Source organism: Rhinichthys klamathensis, unplaced genomic scaffold (assembly GCF_029890125.1).
Source record: "Rhinichthys klamathensis goyatoka isolate OS25496 unplaced genomic scaffold, OSU_Roscu_1.1 h1tg000181l_1, whole genome shotgun sequence".
NCBI classification, from domain to species: Eukaryota; Metazoa; Chordata; class Actinopteri; order Cypriniformes; family Leuciscidae; genus Rhinichthys; species Rhinichthys klamathensis.
In genome coordinates this window covers 4,243,335-4,257,887 of record NW_026606709.1, presented here as the reverse complement: position 1 = coordinate 4,257,887, position 14,553 = coordinate 4,243,335, and the positions used below count along the sequence as shown (strand labels likewise).

Below are 14,553 nucleotides of genomic sequence, written 5' to 3'. Positions count from 1 at the left end.
TAGTTACAGTATTCTTGTTGCTTTTACAGTAGTTTTTCTTCAGAGTCAAACTGTATGTACTTCATGCATTAATTTTTATTTGTCTACAGATTTTATTTTTTTCATTGATTTCTTTGTTGGTTGATTACTGAAACTGATTATGGTAAGAAATACTGTAAATAAATACTTGAAATATGAGTCTGCAGAAATCAGTGTTGTGCAGTGCTTGGCAAGTTTATAGTAGGCCTATTTGTGTACATTCTCCCTATATCTCAAACTAATCATGAAGAATGTTGTGGGTTTGTCACTATTTTTTTTTTTTCATCTAAATTATCCCTTACATAACAATGTCTGGCCAAAAATCTAGCACATGCTATTTCCTAAAAATAGTTTTTTTACAAATGTGTTTTTTATTTATCACAGCCGTGTGAAACTGGCTGCAATAGTGTCTGATCATTGAGGACTGTGTTGGTTAAATGAAAACTAATAGCATTTTCACAAATATGCGTATATCTTTTGACTGAAGTGTGTATGTTTTGACAGAAGTGTGTCATTTTGCAAACAATCTAGGAATTATGCAAATTGAGTGTGGTGTTTGGATAATTGTGATTAGATTTTGAAAATAAGAACCCAGTTTTCAAAATTGTGTGTAAACAATTGAAAAAAACTGTAATAAAACGTAATTTCTTTAAAAAAAAAAAAAAAAAAAAAAAATGTATATAATATTGTTGCAGTGTCTTCCATGGTTTCTAAGATGATTGTTTTCTGCTAAGCTAGCTACAAAATAATAAACTACACAAGATAAGCTAGGTTAGCTGTCCAGAAGATAATTTAAATATATTTCAACTCAAATCAATAATTCATGTCCATACACAGTATTTATTTGGTAAGCATTTGTGTAATAACTGGGATAATGTACAGTCAGCGGGTCATTGTTGCAAAATAAACCCCTTGAGGGTGATACAAACCATCAGTGTCAGGTTTATTTTGTGATAAAGACTGACTGACTGTACACTATACCGTACATACTGGAAGTGTAACTCCATATTGTTGTTTTTTTATCTTGTCTCACAAGTCTGGGTCTGTAACTGTATTGGTGCTTTTTCTCATGAACCCATTTCCAAAGCTTTCTTTGATCTATAGAATTGATTTTGTCAGCTTGAGTCAACAGCTTCACACACAAGATAAGTTAGACGCTTTGTACAACAGAGAGCGTGAGAATCATTATCCCATTTTATTTAAAGCATGGGAGCAGACTGTTGGATTTTAATATCTTATGCAACACATTTACCAACCCACAGCTTTCCTTCCAATCCATTTTCTCACAATTATCTCATCATAACTGTATTTTTTCTCCTTTCCCTGTTTGTTTCTCCCCAAGCTCATTTGTGGTCACTTGTCTTTTTCTGTGTTCTTGTGTTAGTTTTTGCTGTTTCAACTGTATTAAGCTCATTTTAACAGCCAAAATTGACAGCTGTCTTCTCTGACCAACTAAGCCAAATACAAATTTACTGAGGAAATCGGATTGTGTCGAAATGTTAAACAATCATTTTAAATTGATAAATAGACCAACATGTGTACGTTTTGTACATTTGGGTCAATGACAAATAAAGCTTAAAAAAAAAATGTTTTTTTCTTCAGTCTTTTCAAAATGGATGTAATGCATATTCATAATGCAGAGTCAGGAATTGTGTGTTTAAAAAGTTCAATTGTTAAATAACATTTCAAAGTGTTTAAATACATTTTTTACTTTTTTTTTTTTGGTCAGGTGGTACAACCAAATATTTGTAAATATTTACTTAGACACTTAGTGTCTACAGTGCCTAACACATTATTTTGTGGTTGTGTATTTTATTCATATCAATTTGTAATTGCATTCTAGGGAATATAATATCTTTTAGCATTCGATTTTACATTTAAAGACAGAAAAATAATCATGCAAGTATACATATAAATGCATTCAAAACAATAGCTATTCACATCAATTGTGCCACCAGACATCATTAATAATGACGGAGTATGCTAAATACTGGAATTTTCAATTAAATAAATAAATAAATTCAACTACATACAAAAATACAAGTGTTTTAGTCAACAGTCTCTATTGAAGTTGAAGTGGTAAATTGATCAAAAACGTAAGATCTGGAATAGGCTACAGTGCAATAGATTGGTATGTGATTGAATAACAACAAAGTCATGTTTTATATCAATACAAAAAGAATCCTCAGCATAAGTCAGTTAAGAATTTTAAATTAAAATATCAATAATGCACTCCTCAAAATGTTTAAGACTTTAATGGAGCACTATAATAACTATTAAAGAAGATCCCCTCTCTCTTTTGTTTTTTGCAAGATATGCTTCTCTTGAACTGTGATTAGATTATGATTACTGTTTATATATATATATATATATATATATATATATATATATAATAAAAAATTCCAGAGTTATTTGACTTGAGGCTGTTTTAATGACCCACATGTCCTATATTTGACACCAACACAACACAGACAGACTTGTATTCAGATTGGCGGGTCATGTGAACCCCAGTGTAGTCACGTACCCTCTGCTTATGTTATTTTTGCTCTAATTACATTACATTAACAATGTTTAGGCTGTGTTATCTCAGTGAAGTAGCTGTGATCCGCTCTTCTGTAATAATCTGTCTGAGAGGAGCGTGTGTGTTATTGCAGATGGGTGGGAGCATGAAGCTGGCTGAGGTATTAGATGATGTTTAAAGGATAGGAGTGTGTGTTTATACTCGTGTTTTAAAGAGTCTGCTTTTACATCTGGATTTATAAGAGTAGGGTTGGCGCTCGGACAATTGCTGAGCTGAAGGCCAGAGAGGGCGCTGTATTTTTATAGTAGTAGAATACATCACTTTTTGTTTGTTTGTTTTTATATATAGTGTTTTTTTTTGTTTTTTTAAATGTAAATACTTGAATTAGTTAACAATTCTTTTAAGTGTGTTTTTGCTTTTGATGTATTTACAATTTTTAATGTAACTTTTTATGCTCAATCCAAAATTAATACTGAAACAAGTGCGAGTAAATTTGTATTTTATTAAAAAGATTTCTATTTCAACTAAATACTTTTATTTTTAACTTTCTATTCATCTTGCATGGTATTACATCCTGAAATGGATTAGAATGATTTCTGAAGGATCATGTGGCACTGAAGACTGGAGTAATGATGCTGAATATTCAGCTTTGCCATCACATGAATGCATTAAATTATAAACAAATATTTGTATAATTAATATTTTGCAATATTACTGTTTTATTGTATTTTTGAGCAAATAAATGCAGCCTGGGTGAGGATAAAAGACTTCTTTCAAAAACATAAAATCTAAAAGTCCATCGGCAGGATTATTTTTGAGGCCTCATGCCTTTTAATTTTTTTTAAATATCCCATGCAAAAATTGGTTAATATAAATAATCGAATGTAATCTAATAAATAATTGAATGTCTGTTGGTTTCACTCAACGCTCATTTTACATAAATGAAAGAAGGCTCTAGTATCACATTTCAGACGATTTGTGGGTCATTTTCAGTTGACTGCCTCTATTTTTGCTATGGGATAAACCACGGCGAGGGGGGTTGTTATGTGCTTCCTTAACTTTTGACATGTTGACCTGACCCCTGTCTCCTCCCCTCATAGGAGAGGCCTACATGAGGCTGAACAAACTGACAGAGGCAGAACACTGGTATAAGGAATCTCTCCGATCCAAGCCGGACCATATACCTGCACACCTCACTTACGGCAAGCTCCTGGCTATGACGGTAAACTCACACTCGAATGAACACTAACCGAGTAATGGGTTGTTACCTAGTTGTTAAAGAGGCCATATTATGCTCTTTTACTATGTCAATTGTTTTTGGGGTCTATAAGAATAGGTTTTCATGCTCGAATGTTCAAAAAAACACATTGGTTTTCACATTTTACATTGTTTTACATTTTACACACTCTTCCCACTCTGTCAGTAACACTCTGTTTAGTACCTTTCTCTATGAAGCCCCTCCTTTTGAAAAGCACAATGTGATCTGATTGGTCGGCTGGACCAGTGTGTTGTGATTGGTCAACTACTTCAAGCGTGTTTCGCAAATGTCACGTCCCTTACTATAACCGCAAGTTTCAGCTTACACTCGGACTTGGCAACAACACACTACTAAAACAACTCAACCAGGCCTTACCCCTTTTTTCCTTTTTTTTTTTATTTTTATTTTTTTTATGCCTTGGTTTGGAATTATTTAAATGATGAATATTGTGATGAGTACATTCCTGGAAAAAATCTATAATCGAGACGTTTCAGGGAGTTCAGAAACAGTGCCTACTGAAATAGAGAGGACTGTTTTTGACCATATAATAAAAGTCAAAAGGTTCCCAAACAACATTGGATATATTTCATTTCACAGACAAAAAACACTGAGACATCAGATAAATGACCTATTAGTAACTCCGTAAACGTCCTTATCTGAAAGTCAAAATTCTCTCATTGAACGTTAAATACCCTTTAGGCATAATGTAGCTTGAGCACACATTGGCTTTTTGCAAGAAGATACCATTATAAAGAAACCTTTTTTATCTAAACCGAGAAGTCTAAACCGACTTCTCAGTCTAAACTGACTTCTCTTTTTAATCTAAACCGAGAAGTCATGCCTTAAAACCAAAGGCATGACTTCTCAGTCTAAACCGACTTCTCTTTTTAATCTAAACCGAGAAGTCATGCCTTAAAACCAAAGGCATTCTTTCTTTTTCTCTAATCTTAACATTTAGAACTGAAAAACTGATCTAGCTAAAAAAAAACAAAGACCGGATTACTCGCACATATGCCCTGGTTCTGAATTCACTCAGCAGAAATCCGTGTGGACAGATATGAGAGAAGATGTGTTAAAAAAAAGGTTGAGGGGAGGTGAGAGTGTACCTGTGTCTGTCTCCTTTCATTTCCACTTTGGCCATATGGTCCTCTCCGGGCCTTTTTCTTCCATGAGGCCACCACCAGCTGATTATGTAAAGAAAATACAGGCTGTCTTAATTTAGCATCTTTGAAAGCTCAGCAGACAGTACAAGGAAAGCAGTGTGCTTTTGAAAGAGGGATTGTTCTGACGGGTTCTAGCAGAAATGGAGCTTCACTACTAAGCTACTATGGCAAGAAAATCAAATGAGAAATGTGATGGAATCTCCACTACTTAGCGGTATCGTGTAAAGTCAACATACTTTCTTAATACAGGTTCCTGTTCTCATTGTGAATGATTCATCTGTGCATGCTATTCTAAAGATAAAAGTTATTTTTGGAATCGCACTGTGAAATAGCAGTTGGACATGTTCCAGGCATGTTAAGCTGTGGTGCTCATTTTGGAAATGTTGGTTCATATCAGGTGTTTGTTGTGTCCATAAGGGATCCCTGATCCCTGTAAGGGATACATTTTCCCTGTCCTCTGTCATCTTTCATTAAAATGAGGCAAAAAGGCAGAAGCTGTAGCCAAAATGTCTATACACTTTATTAAAAACAGTAGCAGGATCAGAATTTGTTCTTATAAATACATCCTTGCTGAATGAAAGTATTTATTTTTTTATATATAAGTATTATTAATATATATTTTTTTATAAATAGATTTAATGAGGAATTATATATATATATGTGTGTGTGTATATGTATGCGTGTATATATATATATATATATATATATATATATATATATATATATATATATATATATGTGTATATATATGCATGTATGTATGTATATGTGTTTTGTTTTTTTTACATATATATATATATATATTTTTTTTTTTTTTTTTTTTTTTGCTGGTACCATAACTGACTTTTCAAATATGGGTAAAACTTGAAACACTTTTGGCTGAAGTTATTTTTATAAAACTCCATAAACAGTTTAGATTGACCAAACATTTCTGTCAGTTACATCATTTCACACAGCCAAGAATAAATTGTTAGATCAAAGGGCTCTGTCTCTCTGTCCCTCTCTCTCTTTGACATTCCTTTCTCTTTTAGTTGACGTAAACCCCAAGACACTCAGTCCGCAAACATCCCAAAACAGGGACTCACACTAGAGGCCTGCACTCCTGCGGGACCCGACGCAACGCATTTGATGAGCAAGTGCGGGTGCGGGCATTAAGACACTCGTATGTGTGGGTCGCGGGAGATTAAAGTGATTTGCGGGACTCCAACAAAATAGAAATATATAAAACATAAAATATCCCAAAACAAATAAATTGTTATTGCTCTATTGCACAAAAGCAACAAGAACAAAAAAAAAACATTCACAGGGTCAAGCATAGACTTATGAGGTGTGTAAGACTAGTTCTGTTGCTGTTGCTTCTAATTTTTTTTTTGCTGTTGTTTGCTGTTTCTATCACAAAACTTATGGTTCGGATCATATTACGGGTTTTGAATCACAGATTGGATAATTTTTCTGATCAGCCAAAAAAAATAGGGGGGTTAATGTAACTTTGCTTTACATTTATTACTTAAAGCCCACTTAACTTCGATACGACAGCAAAAATCAAGTTTTTTAATAATTGAACATTATTAAAGTATTCAGTGCTGAGTTCTGTACGCTCGCAAATCCTCATGCTTATGAGAGATTAATTGTTCAGTCAGCTTCATTTATTATAACGGAACTTTTGATTAATTTAGGTTAAATTAACTCAAATGAGTGATAGCCTTTTAGTGATTATGAAGGGAGCAATCTTTGCACACTTTCTGCCATGCCAAATCACGCATTCAGTAGCCTTTACTTAATTTTCTGTTCAAATTAACAGTGGTTTGTGAATGTTGATTTTTTTAATAACAAATAATATATCAGGAGTGTTTATACTGGGGTAGGTAGTTGCTAGGTGGCCTAACTTGAAACTATTAAATGGAAATTTCATGGACGTACTGAAAAAAATCTACTTTAACCTGCGGGACGTGAGCGGGACAAACATTAATTTTGCGGATGGGAGTGGGAGAAGGCAACATTTTTGCGGGAGTTGGACTGAAAAATCTGTCCCGAGCAGGCCTCTTCTGTAACTCGCACTACAACCAAAGAATGAAGCCATTTGAAGAGGCCAGAACAAAGTCAGTCCACCAAAGACATAGTCAATCCATCACAGAACCACACTGCTGTGATGAAACTCACTCGAGTGAAAGCAAATTCAAAAGGTGTTGTCTTGACTTCAGAGCCGTATTGATTTTGAACAAAGTTTTCAGATCAAAGCTTTCAGGTCCTTGTGTTTTCTGCTTGCTTAATGCAGAAGCAAAGGAAAACATGAGTGGCCTTGAACAAACTTGAATGGTTGAGAGGGCAAGACGTTCAGTATTTGTAAACAAAATGTATTATTATTAGGGCTGTCAATTGAATAAAATTAAGAATTGGTTTAACTATGTGATATGCAAATTAACAAAATTAAATGCATATATTAGAAATGACCGTATTTCATACTTGAATTGCTCTGATGATAGAAAAATGTCCTATACATACACTTGCAATTAATTAGAAGGCATGATTAATTGCTTTCATTTATAGCTTTTTTAATTAATTACACTGAATTAAAACATTAAATTGGCAGCCTTATAATTATAAAAACCCTTTAAATTGGGTTTATAATACAACATATTCATTTCCCAGTGTTTTCAGTCTTCTTAAAAACATTTGAAAATATTTGTTGACAAAGCTGAATTTTCAGCATCATTACACCAGTATTCAGTGTCACATGATCCTTTAGAAATCATTCTAATGTGTGGATTTGGTGCTCAAGAAACATTTCTTATCAACGCTGAAAACCGTGCTGCTTTTTGTAAAAAAAAATATTTTTGTGAATGGATGGAATGTTCAAAAGAACAGCATTTATTTGAAATTGATTCTTTTTGCAATAGTGTAAAAGTGTTCACTGTCACTTTTGTCAGTCTTCTTAATGTCATTAATTAATGTAAAAAAATGTACTTTAACAATGAGGAATTGTTCATGCAGTCACCATCACATTGTCACAGGCATCATTTCCAGGAGGGGACAGGGAAATCTTCACGGTCAGGGGTTGAAAGAAGGAGACATGATGAAACTCAGTCCTTTCCCCTGTTGTGCTGACCTTCCCTGACCTCCATTCACAAACTCGTGTGTGTTTGTGTGTGTGTGTGTGCGTGCGTGTTATGAGTGCTTCAGCTGCATTATTGAATTCTCTCATTTCCGTCGCTAATCAGGCTCAGAATCCGTTCGAGAACACCTCTGAGACATTGGAACAGCAGTGTGTCTGTTGTCTCTCTGATGTCATGCTCAGATTAAGGGGTCGGGGGTCCAGCAGAGAGGGAGGGGGTGTGTGTTCAGAGGAAAGGGGGGTGAAGCAGGATATTGCTTTAGAGTGATAACATGACCTCGGTGAATGACACTGACATGTGTTTGTCAGGAACTTGACGAAGCTTATCTTGATGCATGTCCTCACTTATTCAAATAAGGACATGCATATTTTTCATATGAATCAAAACCCAAATATATCAAATATATGTATATACTCAAAAATATGTATATGAGCCAAAACATTATGACCACCTGCCTAATAGCTGTTGGTCCTCCGACCCTCCAAGGCATGGACTCTACAAGACCCCTGATGGTATCTGGCACAAAGAGATTTGCAGCAGATCCTTCACGTCATGTAGGTTGCAAGGTGGAGCCACCGTGGAGTGATCTTGTTGGTCTAACTCTAGCACATCCCACAGGTGCTCAGTTGGATTGAGATCTGGGGAATTTGGATGCCAGGGCAACACCTTGAACTCTTCATCGTGTTCCTCAAACCATTCCTGAGCAATGTGTGCAAGGTGGCAGGGTGACTTATCCTGCTGAAAGAGGCCACTTTTACCAGGGAACACCATTGTCATGAAGGGGTGTATCTGGTCTGCAACAACGTTTAGCTACAGTGGGTGGCACGTGTCAAATTTACATCCACCTGAATGGCCGGATGGTATCTGGCACAAAGAGATTTGCAGCAGATCCTTCACGTCATGTAGGTTGCAAGGTGGAGCCACCGTGGAGTGATCTTGTTGGTCTAACTCTAGCACATCCCACAGGTGCTCAGTTGGATTGAGATCTGGGGAATTTGGATGCCAGGGCAACACCTTGAACTCTTCATCGTGTTCCTCAAACCATTCCTGAGCAATGTGTGCAAGGTGGCAGGGTGACTTATCCTGCTGAAAGAGGCCACTTTTACCAGGGAACACCATTGTCATGAAGGGGTGTATCTGGTCTGCAACAACGTTTAGCTACAGTGGGTGGCACGTGTCAAATTTACATCCACCTGAATGGCCGGACTAGGGTTTCCCAGCAGGATATTTAGTCCAGAGCATCACAGTCCCTGCACCGGCTTGTCGTCGACCCAAAGTGCATCTTGGTGCCATCACTTCTCCAGGTAAACGGCGCACATGTATACGGCCGTTCATGTGATGTAAAAGAAAACTGGACTCATCGGACCAGGTGAAGGTCAGCAAGGTCCAGTTCCGACACTTGCGTGAAAGCCTTTGTTGCCTTCCAACACCCTGTCGCCGGTTTGTAGTTTGCCCTTCCTCTGACCACTTTTGGTAAATTCTCACCACTGCTGAACAGGTGCAACCCACAAGGCTTGCCGTTTCAGAAGCCTTGCCATACTCTGACCCAGTCATCTTGTCATAACAATTTGGCCCTTGTCAAAGTCACTCAGATCTTTATTCCTAGCCTTTTCTCCTGCATCCAACACGTTGATTACGAATTACAAAAACTGATTGTTTGTTTACTATCTAATCTACCCAGACCCTAATATGGGGCCTTGTTAGGAGATGATCAACGATATTCGCTTCCCCTGTGACTGGTCATATTGTTTTGGCTCATTAGTATACAATTCAGTAGTACGGAGCCGCTAAAGGTACCTTTGCAAAAATAAAAAAATGTAAAGACTTTCACATGCGCATGAAAAACATTTGTATGTGCACGAGAAACTATTTACATCTCGCCTAACTGTACTATAACCTAATTCCTTTGCGCATCTGCCATTTTACTATGAAGAAAACGAGAGTATGGATGCGCATTAATAAAAACAGTTTGCATGAATTATCTATTTGTTAGCTTTCTTTAGGGCAGCATATCGATATGACGGCCTTATGTCCGCTTTAACACATCCTCTGTGAAGGCCGAGAAACCACGCCGTGAAATGGACTGATGGTGCAACACAGCTGTTTGCATTGTCATATTTGCCAAGTTCGACTAATACAGTAAAAAGTACTCAAAATATGGCTTTCATTAGGCTTTAACGGATTAAACTTTGTGGCGGAAATTATTAAGTAGCACAATGTTTTCCCAAATAGTAAATTAAAAGAAGAAATGTATCTTGAGCAGATCAGCATTTTAGAACGATTTCTGGCATCTGCAAATTCAGTTTTGCCACCACAGGAATAATATGTACTTTATTCTACTGCACTACTGCTCTAACCCTTTTTTTCCCCATTGCATAAACTATGATAGTCAAGTGTCCCATGTGTCTGTTTTCTTTATTTCTTCCATACTCTCGACATGGTGTAAGTTCGCAAACATCCATGTCTAACATTAAACAGCACTGGCTGTAATACATTGGTAATACATTGATTTAAAGTTACACATCACTGCTTTGGGGATTTAAATTATACAGTGTAAATAAAAATATTTCACTGATTTGCAGCTGGTCTAAAGGTAACTTCATGTTATGTTAATCAAGTGAATCGTGGGAGCGTGCTACAGTATGATAATGCCTCTTGACTGGAATGAGTATTGTTTAAGGTTTAAATTGCAATAGAAGTTTATTCACTTTTGTATCTCATCATTCTAAAGTTACTTTCTTTTCTCTTAATAAAATGATTTTATGATATTTTATGAGATATTTTAGCTTTTTTTGTTGTATTTGCAAGATTTCTGTTGCATTTTGACATTAGAAAATGTAAATCATGCTGTTAAGGGGTTTATAAATTATAGCAGCATTAGGCACTGGAATTGCTAAACACATTTCCTGTTGTTACATATCATCATCAATTATACATCAGGTCAAAAATCATCAGGTTTAAAGTGAAAGATTCCATGAAAACCTCACCCTGAAGAAATTCCTGATTATGATTTGTTTGGTTTCATTTCAGGGTCAGAAAACTGAAGCGGAGAAGTTCTTTCTCAAGGCGATCGAGCTCGATCCTACTAAAGGAAACTGCTATATGCATTATGGTTGGTAATGCTTTATTTTTAATCTCTCCTAAACATGCCCACATGGGCTGAAACGACATTAGCTAGTCATCCAGTAATGCAAAAATAATGAGGTCATATGATTCCAAACATTGCATCTGCTCTAGCTTTGCTGATGCAGTGAAATTCGTGAAATACTTTCACGATTTTACTACACTCCGTTTTGGCCGTAATTGTTCACATTTAACTCTTTAGTTTAGTCTTGTAATTGAGGTTACGTTTGGCTATTTCACAGCAAGATAGATGGTGCTGTGCAGGAAGTCATTGTTTGGGTGTTATCTGAAGCGTACCTTGTATACAGATGTTATTCCAGGGAGACGAAACCACCCACGCCTCAGCGAGCAAAGATAGATAACGAGACCTTATTTCTCTAAGGAAAAAGCATACCAGGGTTCTTGTGTATCTGCATGAATGTGGCTTAGCCAAATTGTAGCCTATGGCCATTTTTTCAGTTCACTTCCTAGGGATTTAAAAAATATATATATTTTACAATATTTTTGGTTTGTTTATCACCTTTATTGAATTACTATTGTGCATCACATCCTTATTTTTAGTGTCGATTTTACATTGTTTTTATATATTAACAGTTTTTGATGAAAATGTGAGTTTAATCAACTTGTTGTCCTGTCATTTTCATTCATTTTTGTCCATTTTGCTGTTCTTGAAATGGAAATGTTGAGAAAATAACATTTTAGTTGAGGATAATGTGACCAAACTGTAAAACTAAACCATTTAAAACATATATTCGAAGTGCACTGCATTATTAATATTTTAGAGTATGCCATCGTATTTTTACCAACAGTATTTGTTTTAAATTTACAGTCGTTTCAAATTGAATGTTAAAAAAAAAGTTAAATTATCATTAGGATGCATTTTTTGTTCTATCTCGGCATATCAGTCTTGATTCGTTTTCCCACAAATCCTAGATTTTCATAGTTGACCTGTCCCTGGATGCTCCCATGTATGGATTTAGTCCAGAAAAACACAGCATCATTGGCTAACCCCAACAATGTGTTTTCCACTCAATCGCTGCCAAGGCATCTGCGTAATATTATTTAGTACGTGTCTGATCAGGCATCTTTAGAACACGTACTATCCAAAGGCCATAAGGATGATCTTCTATTTCCTTCTATTGTTCTCTGGTGTATAACCACCGTCCTGGAGAACGTGCCTTCTTCTTTGTATTTTCCGTTTTGCATGATTGACCACATTGTTATTTACCAAAGGGAGAAAGCTGCTTTATGGCTGATTTTTGCAATAATTATGTCAATCATTTGTGCCACCCAGACATGCCTTAATTGATGACAATGTTTAAAGTGCCCCATTACGATTTTATATATGTCTCTAATTTTCAAAGTTTTGGAATTCTCCTACAATAGGTTTACATGCATCCAGAGTAAAAAAAAAAACACTTTAATTTTCTCATAATATACATTGCAGCATCACCTCTTTTTTCACAGATTCGGTCTCTCTAAACCCCTCCTGTCCTTGAGTCTACTCTGCTCTGATTGGTCAGATCTGTTGCCCAGTTGGTTGTGATTGGTCTAAGGCTGACAGCGCATGTTGTAAACTAAACAGCCATTACCGTATCCCAATTTCACCTCTGGAAGCTTTCTCAGCACTTGTATACACAGTGATACGAACAGAAACAATGGTGTTGGTTTTACCGTATCAGTTCGAGCCTGAGTCCAATAAGGAAACATTGAAAAAAGTAGCAGATCAACCAGAGCACGACTTGAGCTGGACATTTCTATGTGGTAGACATTTGTGAAATGAAAACCGTAGACTGGCATTATGCAAAATTGTTACAAACCTACATAGGTTCATGCAGGAAGTAAGATTGGAATTACTGACGACTAGCTTCAGGCAGTTCAGAATCAGTTCTTTCTTTAGGGAGACAATAACACTTTGATCTTTGAAACTTTGCAGCATTTTTACATTCACAAAGAGCTATATTACACACTACATAAAAAGGTAATATCTTGTAAAAAGCATAATTGGGGCACTTTAAGCTTTCTTCCTTTGCATAACATCACTTCTTATGTTTCTACTTTGGTCCAGTGCTATTTGGGAAAAAAAATTTGGTTTTGGCCCTGCAGTGTTCAGGAGTGTGGAGTGCCGTTTCGCCAAATAGCAACAAGTTGTTTATTCCACTTCGGTCTTGACCGATGCCTCTAGCAACGAAACTGCAGAGGTTTCAGATCCCAGTCGGTCCCCTTTCCACAACCTTACAGGAGTAAGCATTTAATTTGTCACGGAAACATGCCTATCGGAGAAATCTCAATTGGACAAATGGTCTGTCAGATGGTTTGCGCGGCGTGCAGCGCCCTTGCTATCTCATGTTCACAGAATCATTGAAAGGGCAGACCATACTATCCGTCCCACAGCCAAAGGAAATATTTCACATTTGTCTTTCTGAGGGAGTAAAAGCAAATATAAAATGAAATTTCCCCCTTTTCTTCCTCAGGTCAGTTTTTGCTGGAGGACTCGCGGCTTTTGGAGGCTGCCGAAATGGCAGAGAAAGCCGCCCAGTTGGACAGTGAAGAATTTGATGTGGTTTTCAGTGCAGCTCACATGCTCAGGTGAGAAGGACATGCTAAATCCATATAGACAACATTTTTTACTATGATTAAATACCCTGGACAAAGCATACATTTTTCTTGTAGCAGTCGTACTGTTTTGGTTCGGTTCGGTTGAATTGGAATGACAGGATGCGGAATTTACTGAATTGTAATACAAAGGAAATGTTGTTCCATCCAGTTCCCATAAAGCTGTCTGTTTCTCTGCAAGGTCAATACAAACCTTGCCAAAACGTTCAAGCAATTTTCTGTCCCGTCTTGACAAACTTTATACAGCTTTTATAGTTGTTAACAAACTTTTTTTAAATATATATATATATATATATATATATATATATATATATATATATATATATATATATATATATATATATATATATATATATATATATATATATATATATTTACTTTAGATTTATATGAATTTCAGTTTATATTAATTCTGCTTCCTTAAATTCAAATTGCAGTTCCATTTTGTTTACAGCCATAATAATAATTCAGTGCAAATCTTGAACTGGAGTTTAAAGAGTCTTGTCAATTTGATTGTGAGTGGTGCACAACCCTGTTTTTACGATGAACAATATTGGTCATGCGTTTCGTTGCCACTTTGATGTCCAATGTAAAATCTGGTTCCTGAAGCAAAACCGGTTGAGAACCGCTGCATTAGAGGATGTTTTTCTATCTCTTTCTCTTACTCTTTCCACCTACCCATTTGTATGGATGCTTTCTTTCTATTGCAGTGCACCACAGGACATGTAATGGAAAGCCTGC

General features: G+C 36.1%; 1 protein-coding gene across 1 annotated transcript in view; it reads left to right on the top strand.

Annotated features, from left to right (window-relative positions):
- tmtc2b (transmembrane O-mannosyltransferase targeting cadherins 2b) overlaps positions 1 to 14,553 on the top strand; it is a 121,033-nt gene that overhangs the window by 97,926 nt on the left and 8,554 nt on the right. Inside the window, exons 8-10 of the mRNA XM_056261340.1 lie at positions 3,640 to 3,761; positions 11,104 to 11,185; positions 13,671 to 13,785. Of these exons, the coding sequence (XP_056117315.1) occupies positions 3,640 to 3,761; positions 11,104 to 11,185; positions 13,671 to 13,785 (319 nt within the window). The remainder of the gene's footprint in view (positions 1 to 3,639; positions 3,762 to 11,103; positions 11,186 to 13,670; positions 13,786 to 14,553) is intronic.